The 27,933-nt window shown below is 40.6% G+C and overlaps 1 protein-coding gene across 1 annotated transcript in view; it reads right to left on the bottom strand.

Moving 5' to 3' along the window:
• Positions 1-27,933, bottom strand: part of abcd3a (ATP-binding cassette, sub-family D (ALD), member 3a) — a 123,868-nt gene that overhangs the window by 18,796 nt on the left and 77,139 nt on the right. The window contains 6 exon segments of the mRNA XM_034172654.1: positions 1,710-1,775; positions 1,871-1,948; positions 14,452-14,515; positions 14,602-14,674; positions 21,089-21,180; positions 22,855-22,946. Coding sequence (XP_034028545.1) covers positions 1,710-1,775; positions 1,871-1,948; positions 14,452-14,515; positions 14,602-14,674; positions 21,089-21,180; positions 22,855-22,946 — 465 coding nt within the window.

Consider the following 27,933-nt stretch of genomic DNA (forward strand, 5'->3'; position numbering starts at 1 on the left):
AATTGTCCCTCTCATCATGGACGCTGCCGAGACGTCAGGGACAAGACCCTCTCCCAGCATGCATTGCGCGCGCCAACTGTAATTTGTGGATTTACGTCAGTTTGCATCTGCACCTTTTTCTTGTCTTATACGGAAGGATCTACTTTTTAAAACTTCATATTGTCTTGCGGTACGCTTGGTGAGTACACATTTCTTTTATTTGTGCTTGAAAATTATTTTTGTGGACTTTTTCCATACACCCGTTTGATTAAGTGGTGTCGCATTGAAAATCTACTGTCTTTCACCTCCGGTGTACCGTCGCGGGCTACGGAGATGAGACCCGCAAAGAATTCAAGTCATTAAAAATATATAAACCTCTCTCAGCGGCCACGGAGCTCTGCGGCTCCGATTACCGAGACGTGCGGCTCTGCGGATTTTGCGGCAAGAAGTCTGTCCTTGCGAGCAACAGGTGTCACCGCGTGCACTGCATTAAAACGGCGAGCATAGTCTCTGGACTTGCCAAGTTGGCTGCAACTGCATTCAGTAGACAGAGAGGTGGTGCTGGCTGCACAGCAGACACGGGAGTGTGAGTGCCGCGGCGGAATTTAACGAGCGCATGCACTCGGTAAGCGTATCGGGGGCAGTGAGAGCGAGGCGTCGGGGAATAATGTCGCCGCTGTCGATGCCGCCGGTGATCTGATCCCCGGATCTGAGCAAGCAGAGCTGTATCTCACATTCATTGCAGCTTACTTTTGGATGTTGAAACCAGGATGTGTATAACAGTAACATTACTAAGAGATAAAATCAATTTCAATGCGGGATCGGACTGAAGGCGGGAACGCGTCATCTTGTCACCGACGTCATGGAAATGATCCGGATGTACAAACTGTTTTCACAGAGGGCTAAATGTTAGCTGCAAATTTGTCATTTTTAAACGAATATTTCTCCGCTGAATTACAAATTTGGGCTTACAGATTTACTTTACTGCATTCACAAGGGTCTTATAAATACATATCAGCTATTTCTTTTCTGAAATTTGACCACATTTATTTCAATGCAGGTCTCCTTTAACTTGTATGATAGATGTTTCAGTGATTTTCCACCTACCTCCTAATCACGCTGCTTTGTAAAAAGAAGCTTTTTTGAATTTCTTGAGTATTTATTTAATCTATTTCTTTTTTAATTTTATAATCTTACATTTAGTGTCATTTGCATGTTATTTTTGTAGTCTCTTCAAAACCTCTAAGTTTTTTGACTTTTTTTCTCTAATTTTCCTTCTCATATGAAGTGATGGCTATTATTTTACCCCTAATCACCGCTTTTAATGCGTTCCAGAGAATAGGTGGAGTCACTTCTTCATTATCGTTATTTTCTAAATACAATTTAATTTCACCTCTCAATTTTTCCTTAATAACTGGGTTATTCAGAATGTCTAAATTCAGTCTCCAAAAAGTGGACTTAATTGTATTATTCAGATGAACTGACCTATAGATGGGACCATGGTCTGATAGTACTTGGTCCTATTTCACAGTTATCCACCTTGAAAAGATCTCTTTCAACCATAAAAAGTAATCAATGCATGAGTAGACATTGTGAGGGTGCGAGTAGTTTCGACTAGTCAGATTTATCTCTCTCCACATGTCCACAATCCCCACCTCACACATCCTAGTCTTTAATTTCCTATAAGACAGTTTTCAATGGTTAGAGCAACAGAGAAAGTTTTTTTTTACCTGTGGAACGTAGAAGAGTTTTCCTCTCTCTGGTTTTGTCAGCTGCCCTCCAAACAAAGGCCAGAGCTTGACATAAAACAAAACTTGACATAAGCACATTACTTTATACACCCAACAGTTCAGATGTTTTGTCCATCAAGGATGCACCAGCAGTGTCTGACCTCTCCAAGCACTCTGAACAGAGAGCTCTTTCCACAGCCATTTGGTCCACAAACAAGAACATTGGTGCCAGACTTCACCTACACAATCGGGATCGAGCAGGGGGTGTGAGAGAGAGAATGTGTTACTGTAGTTTTCTGTAAAATGTACCTTCCTTAAAGTACTGTATATAGTCATGTGATCCTGAAGCAGGTCAAATGTGACATAATGGTACATAGTGATACTGCCATATAAGTTGTTCTAGATATCAACATGGCACAAAAGCATATTGAAGAACAGCTGCAGAACAACAGTGTACATGTTATGGGGTTTGCCCATGCAATCTGCAACATGAAGTGAAGGTGGACAACGGGAGCTGTGGAGTAGGTCGCGGTCAATGCAGAATTACATATTTATACATACGCGCACACACACCTCCAGCTCTGCCTCCTGTCTTTTTGTTCGTGCTACAGTCTCCAAACCGTACAATGTAGCTGGTCTCACTACAGTCTGTCAACTTTTCTTTCACTCTTGCAGATATTCTATCATAAATCACTCCTGCCACCTTTCTCTACCTACTCCATTCTCCTCTTCATCTCTCTACCACACCATCTATTGCTTTGTACATTTGACCCGAAGTATTTAAACTCCTCCACCTTCACCACCTCCAGTACTTGTAACCACACTATTCCAAAAGGCGCTCTCTCTCTCACTCACTCACTCACTCACTCACTCACTCACTCACTCACTCACTCACTCCTACTGACTTTCATTCCTCTTCTCGCAAGACCATTAAAAACAGGCTAGTTTCAACCTGCTCTCTATTTTCACTACAGATAGCAGTGGGCCTCATTTACCAATATCTTCTCAAGAATCATCTTAGATTCCTTCTTAAGCTGCCCCTAAGAAGGTTCTTAAGAAAACTGTCCATCAGATTCAATGTGTTCTTAAACTGCAGAATTGTTTGCAGCTGTGTTCCTAAAGCCCCTTTCACATTATATATTCGTAGAGCTGCTCATTGCAGAGTATCGTCTACGCTGAGTTGAGCAGCTCTACGCCCACTTTAAGCAGCTCTACGTCGAGTTTTTTCTCCCTACGCAGCAGTATGTTGAGGTTCTATGCACGTAGGATGGAAGAAATTAAATGCGTTTAATTTTCTTCGGCATAAGAAAGTGTCGAGCGCTGAACGCAGTTTTAAGCAGGTCTGCGCAGCACAGCGTTACTGCATGCAAGTCTGTGCAACACTGCGCTCCTGTACATAACCAAAAACTGAGTGCTGCATCCAGAGGAATCAGCTGATAACATGATCACACAGCCCACAGCACCTGTGTGTGCTCAGAACAGGGAATCGAACCTCAACTCAGAAATCCAGGAACACAACAGAAACAGCAGGTCGGTCGCTTGCTCTCTCTCTCGCGCATGCACTCTCCCTCACTCTCACTCTCTCTCTCTCTGATCAAACCTGTGATTTTAAAATAAAAGTGCACTCGCTGCATGTCGGTGTGCTCATCAAACACCCTGATCGATCAGGTCTGATCAAATCAGCGGACCTGATCGGAGCAACCGGAGGTTTAAAAGTTTAACGAGCAGTGTTTCATTCACAGCAGCCTTTACCACAGCCAGACTCAGCAGCATCTGTACATAATGAAAATGATCCATCAAGACAAAAAATAAAATAAAAACAACATAAAATAATAATATTAATAATGTTAAATGACTGTTTTTGAGCCGCACCAAACCTGCAGTAGAGAACAGAGCGCACTTCCACAGATGCAGAAAATAGCACTGAACTGGTTTAATACAACCCCTGGCAATAATTATGGAATCACCGGCCTCGGAGGATGTTCATTCAGTGGTTTAATTTTGTAGAAAAAAAAGCAGATCACAGACATGACACAAAACTAAAGTCATTTCAAATGGAAACTTTCTGGCTTTAAGAAACTATAAGAAATCAGGAAAAAAAATTGTGGCAGTCAGTAACGGTTACTTTTTTAGACCAAGCAGAGGGAAAAAAATATGGACTCACTCAATTCTGAGGAATAAATTATGGAATCACCATGTAAATTTTCATCCCCAAAACTAACACCTGCACCAAATCAGATCTGCTCGTTAGTCTGCATCTAAAAAGGAGTGATCACACCTTGGAGAGCTGTTGCACCAAGTGGACTGACATGAATCATGGCTCCAACACGAAACAATTGTCAACTGAAACAAAGGAGAGGATTATCAAACTCTTAAAAGAGGGTAAATCATCACGCAATGTTGCAAAAGATGTTGGTTGTTCACAGTCAGCTGTGTCTAAACTCTGGACCAAATACAAACAACATGGGAAGGTTGTTAAAGGCAAACATACTGGTAGACCAAGGAAGACATCAAAGCGTCAAGACAGAAAAGTTAAAGCAATATGTCTCAAAAATCGAAAATGCACAACAAAACAAATGAGGAACAAATGGGAGGAAACTGGAGTCAACGTCTGTGACCGAACTGTAAGAAACGAAAGGAAATGGGATTTACATACAGAAAAACTAAACGAAAGCCATCATTAACACCTAAACAGAAAAAAACAAGGTTACAATGGGCTAAGGAAAAGCAATCTTGGACTGTGGATGACTGGATGAAAGTCATATTCAGTGATGAATCTCGAATCTGCATTGGGCAAGGTGATGATGCTGGAACTTTTGTTTGGTGCTGTTCCAATGAGATTTATAAAGATGACTGCCTGAAGAGAACATGTAAATTTCCACAGTCATTGATGATATGGGGCTGCATGTCAGGTAAAGGCACTGGGGAGATGGCTGTCATTACATCATCAATAAATGCACAAGTTTACGTTGATATTTTGGACACTTTTCTTATTCCATCAATTGAAAGTATGTTTGGGGATGATGAAATCATTTTTCAAGATGATAATGCATCTTGCCATAGAGCAAAAACTGTGAAAACATTCCTTGCAAAAAGACACATAGGGTCAATGTCATGGCCTGCAAATAGTCCGGATCTTAATCCAATTGAAAATCTTTGGTGGAAGTTAAAGAAAATGGTCCATGACAAGGCTCCAACCCGCAAAGCTGATCTGGCAACAGCAATCAGCGAAAGTTGGAGCCAGATTGATGAAGAGTACTGTTTGTCACTCATTAAGTCCATGCCTCAGAGACTGCAAGCTGTTATAAAAGCCAGAGGTGGTGCACCAAAATACTAGTGATGTGTTGGAGCGTTCTTTTGCTTTTCATGATTCCATAATTTTTTCCTCAGAATTGAGTGATTCCATATTTTTTTCCCTCTGCTTGGTCTAAAAAAGTAACCGTTACTGACTGCCACAATTTTTTCCCTGATTTGTTATAGTGTTTCTTAAAGCCAGAAAGTTGCCATTTGAAATGACTTTAGTTTTGTGTCATGTCTGTGATCTGCTTTTTTCTACAAAATTAAACAACTGAATGAACATCCTCCGAGGCCGGTGATTCCATAATTTTTGCCAGGGGTTGTAGTGGCAAGGTACACACGACTGTGTGCACGCATTAAAAAGTGAACACACGCAGCTGCAAGTATGAAACGAACATTGAAAAAGGCTGAGTACGCGTGCATTTCGGGCGTATTTAAATGAAACAACGCTGCAATTTGCAGCTCTACGAATACGCCAATGTGAAAGGGGCTTTAGTTGATTAATTCCATCTCCTCATAAACTGAAAGCGTGTGCCTGGTGAACTTAATTAACATATGATTAGCGTAAATAACAGCCCATCATGCCCATACAATCTAGACCTAACAACCTCAAGGCTCAGCCCATGACCTCTAAGGCCAGCATATCCTCTCATTTCAAAGAGGATTTCAAAATAAATATTTTCATGTCCATGTAGGAGTTCGTACATTTCAATTAAATCACTTCTAGTGTGTCTATCTTTGAAAGTAGTTAAACGGAGTCCAGCAAGTCTATCCATATAGGACTTATGTTGCAACTCGTGTACTAACTTAGTGCAGGAAATCAGCAAAAAAGCAATGGTTTGATTTAAAATCCAACACAACAAACCCCCATCTCAAAATCCCAATGCAAGATGCAGCGGACTGGAGGGGGAATAGCAGACACCCAAAAGCTGTCCAAGTTGGATGAGCGCATTGGGATAATCATCAGGGAGCCGGCACTCTCAAGTAGGCTATGGGAAAAACTAAATCATTTTACATTTAATTTTCCTCCACCCTACGTTTTGGGAGTACCATCGACTGAGTGTTTGGATACAGACCTGGGCCCCGGGGCAACATTTCCATCCCCTCCCTGTGCAGCTGCTACTCCATTTGATTCATGTTGATTTGATTCAAGTGTTGGTACAATGTAAAAACTCAACTTCACCAGCTGCTTTGAACATGTGAGTTAATTCAACTGAATATCAGTTAACTCACCTTAAGATAAGCTTTGTTTCAGTTCACAATCCGTGAAGACAAAGGACAGCTTTAAGTTCAGATTTTGAAAACATAAACCTGAGTCCAATATCCTAATCTTGCCATTACAAGTGGAGTAAATGAGACAAGTCCGCTTAACTTAATGGGGCTATCTTTTTTTTTTATTTTTTTTTTTTACAGTGTACATTTAATTTATAATTAATATAATTAATTTATATTTAAGAAGACGAAGAAGAGGAGGAGAACGTTTCCACAAACAGCGGAAGAAGAATTAAAGTAGAAGGGCGGAAATGAGAGTGGGGACTTTGAACATTGGTAGTATGACTGGTAAAGGGAGAGAGCTGGCTGATATGATGGAGAGGAGAAAGGTAGACATATTGTGTGTGCAAGAGACCAAGTGGAAGGGAAGCAAGAGCAGGAGCATCGGCGGTGGGTTCAAGTTGTTGTACCATGGTGAGGACAGGAAGAGAAATGGTGTTGGGGTTATTTTAAAGGAAGAGTATGTTAAAAGTGTGTTGGAGGTTAAGCGAATGTCTGACAGGGTGATGAGTGTAAAGTTGGAAATTGAAGGGGTGATGATGAATATCATCAGTGCATATGCCCCACAGGTAGGTTGTGAGATGGAGGAGAAAGAAGATTTCTGGAGTGTGTTAGATGAGGTGGTGGAAAGTGTACTCAAGCATGAAAGAGTGGTGATAGGAGCGGACTTCAATGGGCATGTTGGTGAAGGGAACAGAGGTGATGAGGAAGTAATGGGTAGATATGGTATCAAGGATAGGAATGGGGAAGGACAGATGGTAGTTGATTTTGCAAAAAGGATGGAAATGGCTGTGGTGAATACCTACTTTAAGAAAACAGAGGAGCAAAGGGTAACATAAGAGTGGAGGAAGGTGCACACAGGTGGACTACATTCTTTATAGGAGAAGCAAGCTAAAAGAAATCTGTAAGAGACTGTAAGGTGGTGGCAGGAGAGAGTGTTGTTAGACAGCATAGGATGGTTGTTTGTAGGATGATTTTAGAGGTAAAGAGGAAGAAGAAGAGTGAGAGCTGGGGGAGGTGATGGTCTAGTGGTTAAGGTGTTGGGCTTGAGTGCAGAAGATCATGGGTTCAAATCCCCGCCTGACTGGAAAATCACTAAGGGCCCTTGGGTAAGGCCTTTAATCCCCTGTTGCTCCCAGTGTGTTGCGAGTGCCTTGTATGGCAGCACCCTGACATCGGGGTGAATGTGAGGCATAATTGTAAAGCGCTTTGAGCATCTGATACAGATGGAAAAGCGCTATATAAATGCAGTCCATTTACCATTTAGAGCTCAACAAAGGATCAGATGGTGGAAGCTGAAGGAGGAAGACTGTTGTGTGAAATTTAGCGAGCAGGTGAGAGAAGCACTGGTTGGAGTTGAAGCAATTTTGGACAACTGGAAAAGTACTGCAGATGTGGTGAGGGAGACTGCTAGAACAGTACTGGGTATGACATCTGGACAGTGGAAGGAAGACAAGGAGACTTGGTGGTGGAATGAAGAGGTCCAGGAAAGCATAAGGAGAAAGATGTTGGCGAAAAAGCTTTGGGATAGTTGGCGAGATGAAGAAAGTACACAGGAGAACAAGGAGATGCGGCGTAAGGCAAAAAGAGAAGTGGCAAAAGTGAAAGAAAAGGCATATTGCGAGCTGTACAAGAAGTTGAATAGTAAGGAAGGAGAAAAGGACTTGTACCGATTGGCCAGACAAAGGGACAGAGCTGGAAAGGATGTGCAGCAGGTTAGGGTGGTAAAAGATGCACATGGTAATGTGCTGACAAGTGAGGAGTGTGTGCGCTGAGAAGGTGGAGGGAATATTTTGAAGAGCTGATGAATAAAGATTATAAGCAAGAGAAAAGGCTGGATGATGTGGTGAGAGTAAATCAGGAAGTACAAGAGATTAGTAAGGAAGCAGTGAGGGCTGCTATAAAGATGATGAAGAGTGGAAAGGCAGCTGGTCCAGATGACATTTCAGTGGAGGCATGGAAATGTCTAGGAGAGATGGCAGTAGAGTTTCTAACCAGATTGTTTAAGAAAATCTTGGAAAGTGAGAGGATGCCTGAGGAGTGGAGACGAATTGTGCTGGTTCCTATTTTCAAGAACAAGGGTGATGTGCAGAGCTGCAGTAACTACAGAGGCATAAAGTTGATCAGCCACAGCATGAAGTTATGGGAAAGAGTAGTAGGCTTAGAAAACAGGTGAAGATCTGTGAGCAGCAATATGGTTTCATGCCGAGAAAGAGCACCACAGATGCAATGTTTGCTCTGAGAATACTGTTGGAGAAGTACAGAGAAGGCCAGAAAGAGTTACATTGTGTGTTTGTGGACTTAGAAAAAGCTTATGACAGGGTGCCAAGAGAAGAGCTGTGGCATTGTATGAGGAAGTCTGGAGTGGCAGAGAAGTATGTTAGGGTAGTGCAGGACATGTACAAGAATAGTGTGACAGCGGTGACATGCGCAGTCGGAATGACAGACTCATTCAAGGTGGAGGTGGGATTACACCAAGGATCAGCTCTTGAGTGATTTTCTTATTTGCAGTGGTAATGGACAGGCTGACGGATGAGATCAGACAGGAGTCTCCATGGACTATGATGTTTGCAGATGACATTGTGATCTGTAGTGAGAGTAGTCAGTAGAAGCAAGACTGACTACGTGTGTGAATGGGAGGGAGCCCAGTGGAATAGTGCAGTTACAAGGAGTAGAATTGGTGAAAGTAGATGAGTTTAAATATTTGGGGTCAACTGTTCAAAGTAATGGAGAGTGTGGTAGAGAGGTGGAGAAGAGAGTGCAGGCAGGGTGGAGTGGGTGGAGAAAGGTGGCAGGAATGATTTGTGATCAAAGAATATCAGCAAGAGTGAAGGAGAAAGTTTACAAGACAGTAGTGAGACCAGCTATGTTGTATGGTTTAGAGACGGTGGCACTAACAAAAAGACAGGAGGCAGAGCTGGAGGTGGCAGAGCTGAAGATGTTGAGATTCTCTTTGGGAGTGACAAGAATGGACAAGATTAGGAATGAACATATCAGAGGGACAGCTCAGGTGGGACGGTTTGGAGACAAAGTCAGAGCGGCGAGATTGAGATGGTTTGGATATGTGCAGAGGGACCCAGGGTATATAGGGAAAAGGATGCTGAGGATGGAGCCAGCAGACAGGAGGAGAAGAGGCAGGCCAAAGAGGAGGTTTATGGATGTGCTGAGGGAGGACATGCAGGTGGTTGGTGTGACAGAGGAAGATACAGAGGACAGGGTGAGATGGAAACGATTGATCAGCTGTGGCGATCCCTAACGGGAACAGCCGAAAGACAAAGAAGAAGAAGTACATTTAATTTATTCTAATATAGAGTAGTGTTCAGAAAAATAGTAGTGTTATGTGACTAAAAAGATTAATCCAGGTTTCGCGTATATTTCTTATTGTTACATGGGAAACAAGGTACCAGTAGATTCTCACAAATCAAACAAGACCAAGCATTCATGATATACACACTCTTAAGGCTATGAAATTGGGCTATTAGTAAAAAAAAAAAGTAGAGAAGGGGGTGTTCACAGCATCTGCTGTTGACGCTACAAACTCAAAACTATTATGTTCAAACTGCTATTATTCTAAACACTACTGTAAAAAATACTCTGTAAATTACCAAAACGTAACATATAATAATGAAAAGAGATCTCACGGAAATATCACAGCAGCATCGTATTTTAATGACCTTCACATAAGCGGACAACGTAACCAATGTGACTACATGTTGGCAGCGAAATGTGCGTAAGAGTACTCCAGAGTGCTGGATAGGAAAACATTCATGAATTTCACAATGTTCGTTAAAAACCTCACAAGCAGGACTTAAGAACAAATTTGTTCTAAAGAACGGTTTGTGAATGAGGCCCAGTGACATCAGCAAACATCAGAGTCCATGTACAACCCTGGCAAAAATTATGGAATCACGGGCCTCGGAGGATGTTCATTCAGTTGTTTCATTTTGTAGAAAAAAGCAAATCACAGACATGACACAAAACTAAAGTCATTTCAAATGGCAACTTTCTGGCTTTAAGAAACACTATAAGAAATCAGGAAAAAAAAATTGTGGCAGTCAGTAACGGTTACTTTTTTAGACCAAGCAGAGGGAAAAAATTATGGAATCACTCAATTCTGAGGAAAAAATTATGGAATCACGAAAAACAAAAGAACGCTCCAACACATCACTAGTATTTTGTTGCACCACCTCTGGCTTTTATAGCAGCTTGCAGTCTCTGAGGCATGGACTTAATGAGTGACAAACAGTACTCTTCATCAATCTGGCTCCAACTTTCTCTGATTGCTGTTGCCAGATCAGCTTTGCAGGTTGGAGCCTTGTCATGGACCATTTTCTTCAACTTCCACCAAAGATTTTCAATTGGATTAAGATCCGGACTATTTGCAGGCCATGACATTGACCCTGTGTGTCTTTTTGCAAGGAATGTTTTCACAGTTTTTGCTCTATGGCAAGATGCATTATCATCTTGAAAAATGATTTCATCATCCCCAAACATCCTTTCAATTGATGGGATAAGAAAAGCGTCCAAAATATCAACGTAAACCTGTGCATTTATTGATGATGTAATGACAGCCATCTCCCCAGTGCCTTTACCTGACATGCAGCCCCATATCATCAATGACTGTGGAAATTTACATGTTCTCTTCAGGCAGTCATCTTTATAAATCTCATTGGAACGGCACCAAACAAAAGTTCCAGCATCATCACCTTGCCCAATGCAGATTTGAGATTCATCACTGAATATGACTTTCATCCAGTCATCAACAGTCCACGATTGCTTTTCCTTAGCCCATTGTAACCTTGTTTTTTTCTGTTTAGGTGTTAATGATGGCTTTCGTTTAGCTTTCCTGTATGTAAATCCCATTTCCTTTAGGCGGTTTCTTACAGTTTGGTCACAGACGTTGACTCCAGTTTCCTCCCATTCGTTCCTCATTTGTTTTGTTGTGCATTTTCGATTTTTGAAACATATTGCTTTAAGTTTTCTCTCTTGATGCTTCAACGTATTCCTTGGTCTACCAGTATGTTAACAACCTTCCCATGTTGTTTGTATTTGGTCCAGAATTTAGACACAGCTGACTGTGAACAACCAACAGCTTTTGCAACATTACGTGATGATTTACCCTCTTTTAAGAGTTTGATAATCCTCTCCTTTGTTTCAGTTGACATCTCTCGTGTTGGAGCCATGATTCATGTCAGTCCACTTGGTGCAACAGCTCTCCAAGGTGTGATCACTCCTTTTTAGATGCAGACTAACGAGCAGATCTGATTTGATGCAGGTGTTATTTTTGGGGATGAAAATTTACAGGGTGATTCCATAATTTATTCCTCAGAATTGAGTGAGTCCATATTTTTTTTCCCTCTGCTTGGTCTAAAAAAGTAACCGTTACTGACTGCCACAATTTTTTTTCTTGATTTCTTATAGTGTTTCTTAAAGCCAAAAAGTTGCCATTTGAAATGACTTTAGTTTTGTGTCATGTCTGTGATCTGCTTTTTTTCTACAAAATTAAACAACTGAATGAACATCCTCCGAGGCCGGTGATTCCACAATTATTGCCAGGGGTTGTAGAGTCCTGTCTGATCTCATCCATAAACATGTCCATCACAACTGCAAACAAGAAAGGACTCAGAGCCAATCCTTCATGTTAGTCCCACCTTGACCTTGAATGCATCTGTCATTCCTACTGTGCATCTCACCGCTGTCACACTATCCTTGTACATATCCTGCACCACCCTCACATACTTCTCTGCCACTACAGATGTCCTCATACAGGCACCCTGTCATAAGCAGGGATGAAAATTGGCAAAAAAACAAACAAAACAACAAAAAAAAAACCCTCTGGCCCCCTCCAGGGGGTGCTGCCCCTGGTGGGGGCCCAAAGGTTTTGAGCATTTTAGAGGCATTTTAGGGGCAACTAGAGAGATCTAATTTCATGAAGTTAGGTTTAGTTTTTTTTTTTAATGTACTTTTTTTATGTATTCGTATGTTGGGGTATGTGGAAACCTGACTGTAATAACAGAATCTGTCTATGTAGACCTTCTTTCATTGATACCTGCCTAGTGCTGCAGCATATGTACTTACTATAAATGCCATAGCACTGCCATAGTTTTGGCAGTGAACTTGCCAAAGCTATTCTTTAAATGTCTTTCCTAAACCTGCAATGATCTCTGAAATATACTGAAATGTCACGCAAGCATGTGTAAACCATTTAGTGATTAAAACCTATCAAAACATCTGTGGTATGAAACAGTGACTTTATTAATATTTACATACGAAATGTATGCTTATAAATTCCTAAATCACACCATGTGAGTTTGCAGTCCGACGACTTATGTCAGTCAGCAGAAAAACCCCGCAGCAGAGTATCATTAAAAAGCACACATCCTGTGCACCAGCTGTACTGCAGTCATGAATTCACCAAAATAAAAATAAAATATATTTTGCCCACATGCTGAAATCGTCCTGCATCAATTTTGTCATTTTTGAATGGTTTATCTATTAAAGAGTAAAAACTGAAGGAAATCAAATGTAAAGCCTGAAAGAAGTTTCTGTAGGAAGTATTTTAGCCATAAGGTCAAGTGAGAGGGGGAAGTGTTGCTTTTTAAATACTTGAAAGACACTGGACTCAAAAGTATTTACTACTGCTATGACAGACTGATGCAACAGGTGGCAGAAATGCAACAATAAGCATGCTGGCTGCTGTTATATGCCACAAAAGAAGAAGGGTCCGTTTGTTTTTCTCCACTGCGTCACATTTTTAGAAAAAGCATATTTTGTGTCAAAATAAAGGCATATTATATATATAATTTTTTTTTTTAAGTTAGCGGTTTTATATGATGTAATAAACAGAACATGGAAACAAATTTGGACAAAAATCTGTATACAATATGCTAGTTTTGCAGCACTGAATTTAACTTCAGTACGTGCACAGTAACTGGACCACACTTTCACCAAATTTCAGTGATTGTAAGTGATTGTGAGTTTAATTACATGAATAGAGTTATTGGTGCTGTGGGCTTTGGGGCTCGCTGTGCGTCTTCTGCGCTCTTCTGGACCTGGGCAGATTAGTCCCTTTATTATTCATTTGATGACGTTTCTTCATCTTGCAGTGTTCTTCCAAGATTTTGTTGATGAAATCCGAACATAGCGTGCAGAGGGCTTTACCGGGGAGTTCAACCTTGTGGACAAAGACAGACCAAATTCGCAGAAATTCAAAATGTCCATGTCCGGGTACGTTCAGTGACTTTCGATATTACAGAGATTCTGATTGGCTAAAAGTTCACTGTTGTAGAAAAAGTAACCAATGACATTACGTGTTTTAGCTTGCAATTTTAGCAGCGCTATTATGGTTCCCATGCATATGAGGAAAGATGACCTGCACTGCACCACTCACCCAAAATTTGTCTCAATGTATTTACATTGATCTCAGAAATGGCCCAGAAAACACCCCCCCCCCCCCCCCGAAAAAAAACCCAACTGAAATCTGCAAATCCACAGAAAATCCTCATCCCTACATAAGCTTTCTTCAAATAGACAAACGCACAATGTAGTAGGTCCTTCTGGACTTCTCTGTACTTTGTACATTTGTTGTGCTCTCTCACAGCATGAAACCATAATGCTGCTGGCAGATCTTCAACTCTTTTCTCAGCCTAGCTTTCACTACTCTTTTCCATAACTTCATCCTTTGATTTATGCATCTACAGTTATTTACAGTTCTGCACATCATCCTTGTTCTTAAAAATTATAACCAGCACACCACTTCTCAGGCATCCTCTCACTTTCCAAGATTTTATTAAACAGTCCGGTTAGCACTCCATTGTCATCTCTCCTTAATACTGCCACTAAAATATGTCATCTGGACCAACTGCCTTTCCACTCTTCATCCTGTGCATATCTAGCCTCACTGCATCCTTACTAATCCCTTACTAAGCACTTCCTGAATTACTCATCACCAGCCTTCTCTGAATGGAAATTCAATTTGTGACCTACATGTTTTTTTGTGGAAATATTTACAATGGATGCCCTTCTTAATGCAACCCTACTCATTTGTCCGGGCTTGGGACCCGCACTCAGAATGTACTGGCTGCAGTAAGAGAACAGGTATGTTCATCAACTAATTCACCTTAGTCAGAAACAGTCAGCCTATTTGCACAAAGTCACTGGCTAAAATGGTTACCTCAAAATTTAAGTCTCTGATGAGGAGGTCTCCATTCGGTGTTGCTAGTGGAGTGTGGTCAAACCTGAAAGACAATTTCAATTGCAGCTGACTGGATGGGTTGAGAAGAAGAACAAAAGTTTAAATGCAAATACCACATAAATAACATACTTGATAATGTTGTCTCTGTTAATAATTTGGCCAGCTCCAGGCACCAATATGATCTTCTGTGCAGGGTCCGATTCTGAGACGAAACAAAATTTATCATCATAAGCACTGCAGACTTCAGTTTTTTGTGGAAGTGTTACAAGAAGCATAACCTGCTAATTTGGTATTTTTTCTCAGAATGAAAACCACATTGCTTATAAGCTTGACATTTTTGTGCTAGTGCAGAGGAGGTAAAATGGTGGGAAAAAAGTCAATACATTTAAATGAGGCAATGAAATGCAGGTTTTGGATATTCTGTCGAAAAATAGACCTAAGAGTCCTCACACATACAACAAAAACCCTCTGGTTATTCGGGGGGGGGGGGGGGGGGGGGGGCATATAAAAAGCATATATGCTTTTTATGCATATAAAAAGCAGGAGCAGCTTAGTGGTTATCACTAAGCTTTGGACATGTTAAAAAAAATGCTCATAAACATCAAACTATTCACACATTATCTGAATGTGTGTTACAGCACAGATTGTCACCACAACGACATATGCTGACGTTCATGGCCCCATTGCAGCACACATTGTCACTAAGGACAATATGTGCCAGGTGTGTTACAACATACAAGCCACTGCACCAGCGACAATATGTGCCGTGAACATTGGTACATATTGTCATGATATGCTGCAACAGTTGTGTGTGAGTGAGTGAGAGAAAATCATAATTTTGTATTTTATTAATTTATGTATATAGATGGTTTTGTAGCCATTTTTTTTAAAACAGGTATTTCTGTTTTTGTTTTGTTTATCTTTGTTGTTTTTCTGTGTTGTCATGGGGACTGCGATGAAAATTAATCTGTGGTTTTTCATGCCATCCTCAGCAAGTATATGTATATATATTGTCATTGTTATTTCATATCATGTATTTTGCCAAATCAATCAATCAAAGAGAGAGAGACATGCTCGAATTAGATCCGTGCACCTCATGCGTAAAAGCTGGTTGAATTCACATGTAAATCTGTGGATTAGCCCAGCAACTGTCAGCGTGGCATAAATCTAACATGAATGACTAAATAAAACTTTTCCTCTTGTGATTTGCAGTACTTCATTGGTCCTCAAGTCTCACTTTGGGGATCACATCACCACGCGACTGTCATTTTCTGTTCAACTGCACGCTTTGGCAAACCCATGGTGAGGAAGGGAGGAGCACGAGAGGACTCGGCAACCGCACGCACCACACGGTGAATATTTCATCCAAAATTGTCACGGTGCGAGGGCTCAGGGTCTCTGGCGTGCACCCTGTTCTGTTAACGCCAGCAGCAGCAGAAGCAGCAGCAGCGCTGGTGTCACAGACCGAACGGCCCCCCCTAAAAATCGTTCTCTAAACCAGCTCTCTTCAGGACATCGACCAGGTCCTCCTGTGTAGTTCTGAGCTTTCTCAGAATCATCCTTACCCCACAAAGTGAGATCTTGCATGGAATCCCAGACCGAGGGAGATTGACAGTCATCTTGTGTTCCACTTTCTAAAAATCATAACAGTTGTTGTCTTCTACCAAGCTGCTTGCTTGTTGTCCTGTAGTCCACCCCAGCCATGTGGAGGTCTACAGTTTTGTCCCTGGTGTCCTTAGACAGCTCTTTGGTCTTGGCTATGGTGGACAGGCTGGAGTGTGATTGAGTGTGTGAACAGGTGTCTTTTATAATGTAACAAGTTCAAACAGGTGCAATTAATACAGGTAAAGAGTGCAGAATAAGAGGGCTTCTTAAAGAAAAATTAACAGGTCTGTGAGAGCCAGAATTCTTGCTGGTTGGTAGGGGGTCAAATACTTATTTTATGCAATAAAATGCAAATTAATTATTTAAAAAAAAAAAAAAAAAAAATCATACAATATGATTTTCTGGATTTTTTTTAGATTCTGTCTCACAGTTGCAGTGTACCTATGATAAAAATTACAGACCTCTCCATTCTTTGTAGGTGAGAAAACCTGCAAAACTGACAGGGGATCAAATACTTATTTTCCCCACTGTATGTCATTGTGGCGACAATATGTGCTGTAACAAGGTGGTCGCTAGCTCCTACATATTGTAATTGCTTGTTGGTAGTCAAGCTGGACAAGAAAAATCACATCAGTCATCGAAAGTACTTGCAAATTGCCACACTGTCATGACTACCACTGGCAATATTGCAGTAATACTACCATCATGAACATTATATAACAAATGTGTAGCACTTTCAGCTTCCAGTTCTATATTTCAAAAGAAATGCATCAAGTACCTTGACTCATGTTCCTTCATTTTCTCATGTACTTTGAGTGTGGGCCAGGTGACACCCCCACCCCCCTCAGCTTTCATCTGTCAACTTGCTAGACCTACAGAATCTGATAGAAGCCCTTAAGTATAAAAGATTAAGCCTAATCCACTCCACATGAGATAACCATATTTTCCAGAGTACAAGTCGCATTGGTCCAAAAATGCCTCTGAGAAAAAAGAAAAAGACATTATACATAAGTCGCACCGGAGTATAAGTTGCATTTTTCACTTCTCGCAATTAATTTGCTGTATTGTTCATTTATAAAAAAGGCACACACTGTGTTAAAGAGCACAGCTAACAAGCTAATTAATGTCACGATAATGGCCCAGTCACGCGGCACATGACGATTCTTGAACGAAGGGAAAAAATAAAAAATGTCTCAATTCGTTGAGAAAAGGTGGACGAAAGAGCTTTTATCACCGAACAGTCTGCAAAGCAAGAGCGCAAAAGGGACGAAAGAGGAACTTAACAAAACCGAAGCTCACGATCTCGACGCTTTAACGAAACGCACCTGGAGGCACAGCTGGAGCAGTGTGTGTCTGCATCTCTGAGTTCCAGGACTCGGTGCTGGGCCGGAGCTCATAGCACCTGAGTCCTGGAGAAACTGCAAACAGAAGCTGTGGAGATCTGTGTGCACGTCAGTGGACCACCTGCTCTGGTTCCTTGTCCAGAACAAAAGAGGGCTCATCTCCATCATCATTAGAATCCACACTGTCTGTCGACACGCTGCGCGCTCCGTCTTGCTCCAATTTAAAAAGAAAAAAGAAAAAAAAGAAGTGTGCTGTGGTCACTGCTGTATCACTGTATTATGTTCTATGCCATATAATGATTTATAACAGAAAACTGTCAAAAATGATAATAAATATAAATGTAAGTGTAAAGATGATTGAATATATCAGAGCAGTAAATTAATCAGTGCGTGTGAACACGCGCATTGACTCACATGTACGGTTATTTCCACCAGCTGATCACTGATCCACAACGTGAATTCTTCCTTCCAGAACAGCTCTTTATATCATCATTTTGATTGAACTACCTGTTGCCACATGTACAGAAGGACTGGTTTATCATTCCTACACTCATATTGTTATATTTAATACAAAATAATCAGCGCACCCAGCAGCTGCTGCTGCTGCTGATGCTGCATTCAAGTACCGTTGGAAATTACACAACTTTTTTGTTGTTTCAAATTCAACAGTTGCTTGTGGCAAAATAATTAATTATATCCACACAAAAGATTAATTCTGGCCCATGTAAGGTGCCTGAGCCCATTGAAGCTGCCCCCCACCCACACAGATTAAAAAAAAAAAGTCCAAGCAAGCAGGCTGAGTTTGTCCTGTAATTTCCAACAGTACATGAAGCAGCAGCAGCCTCAGCGCTCACAAATCGGCTTCTGCAGTGTGTGAAAACATTCAGCTGCTCCAACAAAGTCAAATTAAACAATAACGTTACAAAAACTATACAAACGATTAAAAAATGTCAAGAACGACAGCAAAACGAAACACAGACGAACTGAGGTTTTCGTTGCCCTTCATTCAAATTTTTCAACAGTTTAAAAATCCTGACAAAGTGCCAGCTGCAGGAACGAAGCTGCGCGAAGGTTAAACGATGCCAATGAAAGTCCAGATTTCTTGTTTCGTCAGGGCTTTGTCACCCTTCGTTAAGTGCCGTGTGACTGGGCCATAAGAGGACAAAATGCGAGTCAATGCCTTCTTTCAGCCACTAAACAGTCAAACAATATGTGAGGTGAACGTACCACGCAATGAAACGTTTGAAAGCCCGGGGGATCATTTTATATATATATATATATATATATATATATATATATATATATATATATATATATATATATATATATATATATATATATATATATTTACAATACAAACACTGCTTTAGCCATCAAAAGCTAAGAGGTAATTAATATTTTTGTTACAAGTGCAAACTGATTTTAAAGTCACAGAAGAGATGATCATATGAGGTGAACGTACAACGGAATTTAAACTCCTTTTTAGTACATTTATAAAATAAACTCGCCATTAATATTCTTCTTGTTAAAATCGTGATTCTTTTTCCCAATTTTTAAGTCGCACCAGACTATAAGTCACAGGAACTCTCAAACTAGTTTAAAACAAAACAAACAAACAAACAACAAAAAACGCCTGCAACTTATACTCTGGAAAATATGACATGAACTTTCCACTGAAAAGTACTGATAAGCTACATTCAAAACTCCAAAATGAATATCAATCAATCAATCAATTTTTTTATATAGCGCCAAATCACAACAAACAGTTGCCCCAAGGCGCTTTATATTGTAAGGCAAGGCCATACAATAATTATGTAAAACCCCAACGGTCAAAACGACCCCCTGTGAGCAAGCACTTGGCTACAGTGGGAAGGAAAAACTCCCTTTTAACAGGAAGAAACCTCCAGCAGAACCAGGCTCAGGGAGGGGCAGTCTTCTGCTGGGACTGGTTGGGGCTGAGGGAGAGAACCAGGAAAAAGACATGCTGTGGAGGGGAGCAGAGATCGATCACTAATGATTAAATGCAGAGTGGTGCATACAGAGCAAAAAGAGAAAGAAACAGTGCATCATGGGAACCCCCCAGCAGTCTACGTCTATAGCAGCATAACTAAGGGATGGTTCAGGGTCACCTGATCCAGCCCTAACTATAAGCTTTAGCAAAAAGGAAAGTTTTAAGCCTAATCTTAAAAGTAGAGAGGGTGTCTGTCTCCCTGATCTGAATTGGGAGCTGGTTCCACAGGAGAGGAGCCTGAAAGCTGAAGGCTCTGCCTCCCATTCTACTCTTACAAACCCTAGGAACTACAAGTAAGCCTGCAGTCTGAGAGCGAAGCGCTCTATTGGGGTGATATGGTACTACGAGGTCCCTAAGATAAGATGGGACCTGATTATTCAAAACCTTATAAGTAAGAAGAAGAATTTTAAATTCTATTCTAGAATTAACAGGAAGCCAATGAAGAGAGGCCAATATGGGTGAGATATGCTCTCTCCTTCTAGTCCCCGTCAGTACTCTAGCTGCAGCATTTTGAATTAACTGAAGGCTTTTTAGGGAACTTTTAGGACAACCTGATAATAATGAATTACAATAGTCCAGCCCAGAGGAAATAAATGCATGAATTAGTTTTTCAGCATCACTCTGAGACAAGACCTTTCTGATTTTAGAGATATTGCGTAAATGCAAAAAAGCAGTCCTACATATTTGTTTAATATGCGCTTTGAATGACATATCCTGATCAAAAATGACTCCAAGATTTCTCACAGTATTACTAGAGGTCAGGGTAATGCCATCCAGAGTAAGGATCTGGTTAGACACCATGTTTCTAAGATTTGTGGGGCCAAGTACAATAACTTCAGTTTTATCTGAGTTTAAAAGCAGGAAATTAGAGGTCATCCATGTCTTTATGTCTGTAAGACAATCCTGCAGTTTAGCTAATTGGTGTGTGTCCTCTGGCTTCATGGATAGATAAAGCTGGGTATCATCTGCGTAACAATGAAAATTTAAGCAATACCGTCTAATAATACTGCCTAAGGGAAGCATGTATAAAGTGAATAAAATTGGTCCTAGCACAGAACCTTGTGGAACTCCATAATTAACTTTAGTCTGTGAAGAAGATTCCCCATTTACATGAACAAATTGTAATCTATTAGACAAATATGATTCAAACCACCGCAGCGCAGTGCCTTTAATACCTATGGCATGCTCTAATCTCTGTAATAAAATATCTGCTCTTTAATATGAAGTTTTGGGCAAATATAGCAATACTTGCATTCCGACATTCATTCGACATAAGCTACCAGGGGCATAAATATCAACTTCCCAGTCAGTACTACCAAGATACCGTGGCACCCAACCCCTTGTGTTCCAATCATTCCATAAGTCTCATCATTCCATCTACTTGTAAGTCTTGTTCTACCATATTTTTGGTACAGCAGACAAAATATTCTTTCACAACGTAATAATATTTTTAATGCATTGTACTCCTGCTCATTTGTATGGAGTGGTGGACCACCTGTGTGAGAGGGGAGGGAGGAGAGGGATGACCCCCCCCCCCCAAAAAAAAACAGGCCAGCCTGCACACTCTCAGAGAGCCCATGCACATAAGCCAAAGACTGCATGATGAAAGTAGTGCTAAAAGTAACTACAACATTTGTGAAATTCAGAGTATTTGTACCTCGCTCTTGTTGAGAGACCATGGTGCGTTCATATTTGCCAGAGTTGAGCTCATTCAAGACATTCATTATCTCATTGATGCGAGATGTAAACCTGTGGAGGGAAACATTTCAGTTAATCAAATGTGGATCAGCCTCAAAATACAGCAATTCACATTCCACTGCCTTGTAGTCTTCGGTGCTTTGACAATATTTTTATCTCTTCTAAAATATTGAAAATATTGTCCATTTACTTTACACAAAATTGTACACATGACAGGAAATTTAATACAGGGTTCATACACTATTTCCAAGGAGAGAGGGGGATCTGGGGTGCCTCCCCACAGGAAATGTAGAAAAATTAAGATGCCTCTAGTCATTTTGGGGGCCTTTAGGCATAAAACTGTTTTACAACAATGCTTTAACACAACCACAATCAAGACAAACATGAGAAATGACAAAACAAACCTAACATTATCACACAACACACATTAAATATAGGAAAGGAAAAAAAGAGACATGGGTTTGTCCTCTGCAGCATAATCTACACAGATTTGATTCCCTCAAATCTTGGGGGGCAACTTGGTTAAGGGATTTCAAAAAAGTATGAATTTGCTGTATTACTCAAACACAAACGGACCTCCCCCTGATTGCCAAAAGATAGAAAAAAAAAAAAAAAAAAAAAAAAAGAACCTCCTCTGATCAGACTGGAGCTCCAGAATGCACCATCAGCCGTAGGTAAAGTATAGCCCGTTAGCTTTGATACAGAAATTATATTGCTCTTTTTTCCTCCTGAGTTCATGTCCAAACTCGCATTACTCCAGTCATATTTCAGTGATGATCTGCTGTTGCCGCAGCGTTTTCACTGTGGTCATTGCACGCCTGTTGGGTGGTCATGCAGTGATCTGTTAAGTGTTTTTGCGTGGTCTGTGTGGTATTAGTGCATCTTCCAGGCTTGGCAACTCTTCTGCCAAAATCAGGTCAAGCTTCATACTTCATGGCAACCATTGCGATCATGGTGGATTGTGAGAGAATACCAAGTGGACCTTGTAAGCTCCTGGTGACAGCCGAATGCCTCTTTGGCATCACACGGCATTCAATGTGATTTCATGACCACACAAGGACCACTGGACAGACCATAACTGGGGATACAAAATGCAAAACATCCACTGTGCACAATTTCTCCACAGCCATAGAAGCCTATAACTTTTTCTGGGTTGTCTGGGTGTCTTGGTGGCTTTCCTCACTGTTCTCCTTGCACAGTCACTCAGTTTTTGAGAACTGTCTAATCCACACAGATTTACCATAGAGTGCCATATTGTTTGTATTCTTCATAAGATTAATTCATAATTGATGTAAATAAAGTTCAAGACATTCAGTGACTTGGAAATGTTCATGCATCCATCCCCTGATTTGTGTGAAGAAAACTGGCAATTAAACTGATTATTTACAGGTTTTATAGAAAAGGGGCTGATTACTTATGCAACCCATCATTTTGGATTTTAGATTTTTATTTAATTTATAGCATGTTGAGATTTACTTTCAGTTTGGGTCTAAGGAAGATAATTTTAGAAATTTTTATATTGAGAAGCCTGATTTACTTTTTGTATTTGAAATGTCATAAACGAATTAAAATGCTTGAAATACCAAGGGCTGAATACTTTTGCAAGCCACTGTACAAAGGGAGATTTTGCACACAAGGTCACATGGGAGCTGCAGCCTTTCCCAGCAATCACTGGGTTAGAGATGGGGTACATCCTGCACAGGCTCATCATATTGTAAGACTTACCCTGACAGACGGGTCATCTCACGACCAGCCAATACAATCCTGCCCAAAGCCTGGGACATCCTCAGAAGCATCCGTCCACTTTGATAGTAGTCCTACAGTCCAGAGACAACCAAACATGAGTCAAAGCAATCAACAGAAAAATAAAACACCACAGCCTCATACTGCATTTATGCTCTTGTGACAGCAATCTCTTTTCAAAACAAGATTTACCTTTAGCAGTACACTGTTTATACAACATCCAACTTAAATGAACATGTTTTCAATTTTTACTCGAGGCCAAAATATAGTCATCTGGTATTGCAAAGACACTGTGTCCATCCGTGCTCAGCATAAGTCCAGTCCTCATGGGTTTTGGGGGAGCCGGGGCATGTAGCCTCTTAAATGTGGTGAGTGCATAGGTAAACAAAGGAATTAATCTATCCTCCCCAGTTTAACATAATTAAAAAATACAATAAATAAATACTAATCTTATGTTGTATCTCAAAAGATTACAAAGTCATACTCAAGACAAATCATTTTGCATCTGGCAACCTTGTATACCTTAGTTTTGCCATCAATGAGTGCTTAGAAACAGGTGTGGCTGTCAGTGTATTAAAAAAAAAAAAAAAAAAAAAAAGACACTCGGAGTGCACCTTCAAACTCGGGAAACACGTTCCCATGGGAACATGTGTCCCGACTTTTGACTGGGAGTGTACTTTTTTTTTTTTTTGGTTCAGTGCAAGTCTGAAAAGAAGAACAGCATGCTGTCAAACATAGTTCTTATGATTTAATGAGGTACAGTCAGGGTGCCTTTAAAAGACTTTTCTCCATTGCACATCTACCACCCATTACGACTCCCGTTATTGGGGTCCACAGCAACAGAATGATAAATGCACATCTAATTACTTTAATTTACTCTTTTCTGCCAATAGGTTTTAACAAAAACAGTAAAAACCACTATGTGTGATTAATCACTGAACTTAAGCACAGTTTGCTTTTGACCAGATATACCAACTGTTGGTCACATCAATTTTTTCTCCTGATAGACTTTACTGTCTCTCTCTCCCTGCCTCCACCTTGTGGTTGATTTGTATGCAATGACTTTACAAAAAAATTAGTGTACAAGATGAAACTTTGAACATAAGGTCACCTCACAAAGACCTCAGGTGTTTGACGATGGAATTGCCTCAGACAACATATTGACAAATAGAGTCAAATGGAATCTATTAGATGGAATGATGTTTTTAAGAACAGGTTACTTTAATACTTTGAAATTGACACTTGTAAATCATGAAAGCAACTGACTACAGCTGACTGTTTCAACATAACCAATTACTCATAGGCATGTACCCTTTGAAAGACAGGAACCGAATAAGTCAATTCCATCCAGACTGTGAACACAATAACTCAAAAACAATGCATTATCACGTGCATTATGAAAAAAAAATACATTGAGGCAAGTAAGCATTTGATCCACTGCTGATTTTGCAAGTTTTCCCACCGACAAAGAATTGAGAGGTCTGTAATTTTTTTTTATCGTAGGAACACTACAACTGTGAGAGACAGAATCCTTATGGTATGGTTTTTTTAATTAATAATTTGCATTTTATTGCATGAAGTAAGTACGTTCATCGACCAACCAGCAAGAATTCTGGCTCTCACAGACCTGTTAGTTTTTCTTTAAGAAGCCCTCCTATTCTGTACTCTTTATCTGTATTAACTGCACCTGTTTGAACTCGTTAACTTGTTTGAACTGTATGAAAGACACCTGTCCACAAACTCACACACTCCAACCTATCCACCATAACCAACACCAAAGAGCTGTTTAAGGACAAGACCTGCACAAGGCTGAGTTGGGAAACAGGACAATAGGCAAACAGCTTGGTGAGAAGGCAACAACTGTTGGTGCAATTAACAGAAAATGGAAGAAACACAAGATGAGTGTCAATCTTCATGACTCCATGCAAGATCTCGCCTCGTGGGGTAAGGATGATTCTGAGAAAGCACAGAACTACACGGAAGGACATGGTGAATGAAACTGAAGAGAGCTGGGACCACAGTCACAAAGATTATATTAGTAACACACTATGTTGTCATGGTTTAAAATACTACAGGGCATGCAAGGTCCCTTTGCTCAAGCCAGCACGTGTCCAGACCTGTTTAAAATTTGCCAATGACCATCTGGATGATCCAGAGGAGACATGGGAGAAGGTCATGTGGTCAGATGGGACCAAAATAGAGCTTTTTGGTATCAACTCGACTCGCTGTGTTTAGAGGATGAGAACAACTCCATGAACACCTTCACAACTGGGGATGTGTATTGATAAGATTTTATCAATATAGATGCCATTATCGTTTCCGCTTATCGATCTGATTCTTTATTGATTCCGTTATCAATATCTCCTGTGAATTTTCTGTGTATTAAAAGAAGGCTTTACAGGTTTTGTATGTCAACATTTTATTGAGTCTTAAAGTAAATAAATATGTAATTGGTCACTGGATCCTTGATCTCTGGACATAAATTGAAATAAATAAAATCTGTAGTTTTTGTCAAAAGTATTTACTTTCAGATATTCATGGGACAAATGCAAACTCCATAGACTCTTAGCTGAGCTTAGCCGTTTGCGCTGCACATCAGGATGTAATTCATAAAACATGGACGACGTCTCATTTTGGGAGAAAAAAAATGGTTTGTTGTCTGTATTACAACGTTTGGAAAGAGATGTCATTTGATTTAAATGGTGATTCACTTTGAAGTTATTAATTCCAGCCGGACTCTAACTTCACTTGGCAGAGAGTGGCACAGTGTTTGGAGCTATGTGAACAGAACATAGGATGACAACAGTCCCAGTTAATGATTTTAATCCACTCAAAAGTGACTCACGATTGACATATTTTAATGGCTTTGAGAGGGGTTAAGAAGTGGACTTGCCGCTTCTGAAAAGCAGTGAAGCAGAGAACCAATGAAGAAGACGGTCGGAGCACTGCTTCATTGCTTCAAGCACAGTCGCTGCAGAAGCGGCTGATTACAGACCTGCTGCAGGGTATGCAATCAACGTTGAAAACTGATAGTTTTCCCGATAAACACCCTCAAAAACAATGGCTGCTCTGAAGGACCAATAAGGGAATTATTAAGCAAAAAGTGATGACAGTGGATCAAATCATTTAACGATTCTCGAAAAGAACCGGTTCTCAATACCCAACCCTAGTTCCAACAATGACACATGGGGGTGGAAACATCATTTTTGGGGGTGCTTTTCAGCAAAGGGAACAGGACGACTGCACCGTATTGAAGGGAGGATAGATGGGGTCATGTGTCGTAAGAGATTTTGGCAAACAACCGCCTTCCGTTAGTAAGAGCATTCAAGATGGGTCATGGCTGGGTCTTTCAGCATGACAATGACTCAAAACATGCAACCACGGGAACTAAGGAGTGACTCCGTAAGAAGCATTTCAAGGTCCTGGAGTGGCCTGGCCAGTCTGCAGACCTGAACTCAAGAGAAAATCTTTGGCAGGAGCTTAAACTCAAAACCTGAAAGATCTGGACAAGATCTGTATGAAGGAGTGGACCAAAATCTCTGCTGCAGTGTGTGCAAACTTGGTCAAGAACTACAGGAAACATCTGACCTATTTTCTATTGTATCAAATACTTATTTCATGCAATAAAATGCTGATTATTTATTTAAAAGTCATTCAACGTAATTTTAATTTTTTATTCCATCTCACAGCTGAAGCGTACCTACGATAAAAATTACAGACCTCTCCATTCTTTGTAGATGGGAAAACTTGCAAAATCAACTGTGGATCAAATACTTATTTGCCAAGGTGCGTTTCAAGTTGCATGTAGTTTGACAAGTTTGTTAGTTTCTGTCATTTGCACAGCCGAGGCCCAATGGCCACCAAGGCCAACATCGTTGAATTAGATCCCAACCAATATGTTGGGGTGGGTATTGGGAGCTAAGGATCACTGGAGGGCTAGCACCTTTCCTAGTGGCCTCAAGGCATCGTAGTCTGATCTCCCTATATTACAACCCCAATTCCAATGAAGTTGGGACATTGTGTAAAATGTAAATAAAAACATAATACCATTACTTGCAAATCCTCTTCAACCTATAGTCAATTGAATACACCACAAATACAAGATATTTAATGTTCAAACTGATAAACCTTTTCTTTGTGCATATATTTGGACAAAAACAATTTGTCTTAAGGCCCAGTAACACGGCACTTAAAGGGAGATGAAGCTAAAATGAAACAAAAAAATCTGGACTTTTGTTGGCATCATTTAATCTTCACGCAGCTTCATTCCTGCAGCTGGCGTTTCTTTCCTGCAGCTGGTGCTTCGTCAGGATTTTTAAACTGTCCAAAAATTTGAATGAATGCCGCCAAAAACCTCAATGCATCCATAATTCATTTTGCTGTATTTCTTGACATTTTTTTTTTATCATTTACTTAGTTTTTGTAATGTTAGCTTTTAGTTTGACTTCATTCGACCAGCTGAATGTTTTCATACAGTACAGAAGCCGGTTTGTGAGCGCTGCTGTGGAGAAGAGATGCAGCTGCTTCCTCTGTGACTGAGCTGGCATGTGGTGTGGGGCTTCTGCCGCTGCATGTGATGGGGCGAGTTTGGCTGCTGTCATGCTGTGGTGCTGGCCGGCCAGGGTGAATTTGTCGGCCTCCTCCACCAGCGCACAGCAGTCTGTGATCATGGTGTTGTTACAGCACAGCTGAAGAGAGTTGCTGCACAAAAAGACCAGCCGGTGTGCACAATTCTATGGATTCTGAAGTTTTGAGGAGGTGATCCTTGATCGCTGTGTATTTGTTCGCAGCGGGGGGTGGGGGGCTTTGCAGGGGCGCGATCAGCCTCGCTGCAGTGGATGTAATATTTAGTGTCGTCTGCAGTGATCTCTCAGCCAACCAGGTGGCAGTTTACAGAAGCATGACTTTGAGCATCAAGTGTGAAAAAGGTTCCAGCAGCAGCGGATATTCTCGTGTGACCAGCTTTGATCCACAGAGGTGTGACATATAGAAACATAAAATCCAGTGCGAATGCAAAAGGTTGCATTCTTTTCTTTTCAGTCGCTGAATCATGTATGAGAT

This window comes from Thalassophryne amazonica, chromosome 1 (assembly GCF_902500255.1).
Source record: "Thalassophryne amazonica chromosome 1, fThaAma1.1, whole genome shotgun sequence".
In the NCBI taxonomy this organism is placed as follows: domain Eukaryota; kingdom Metazoa; phylum Chordata; class Actinopteri; order Batrachoidiformes; family Batrachoididae; genus Thalassophryne; species Thalassophryne amazonica.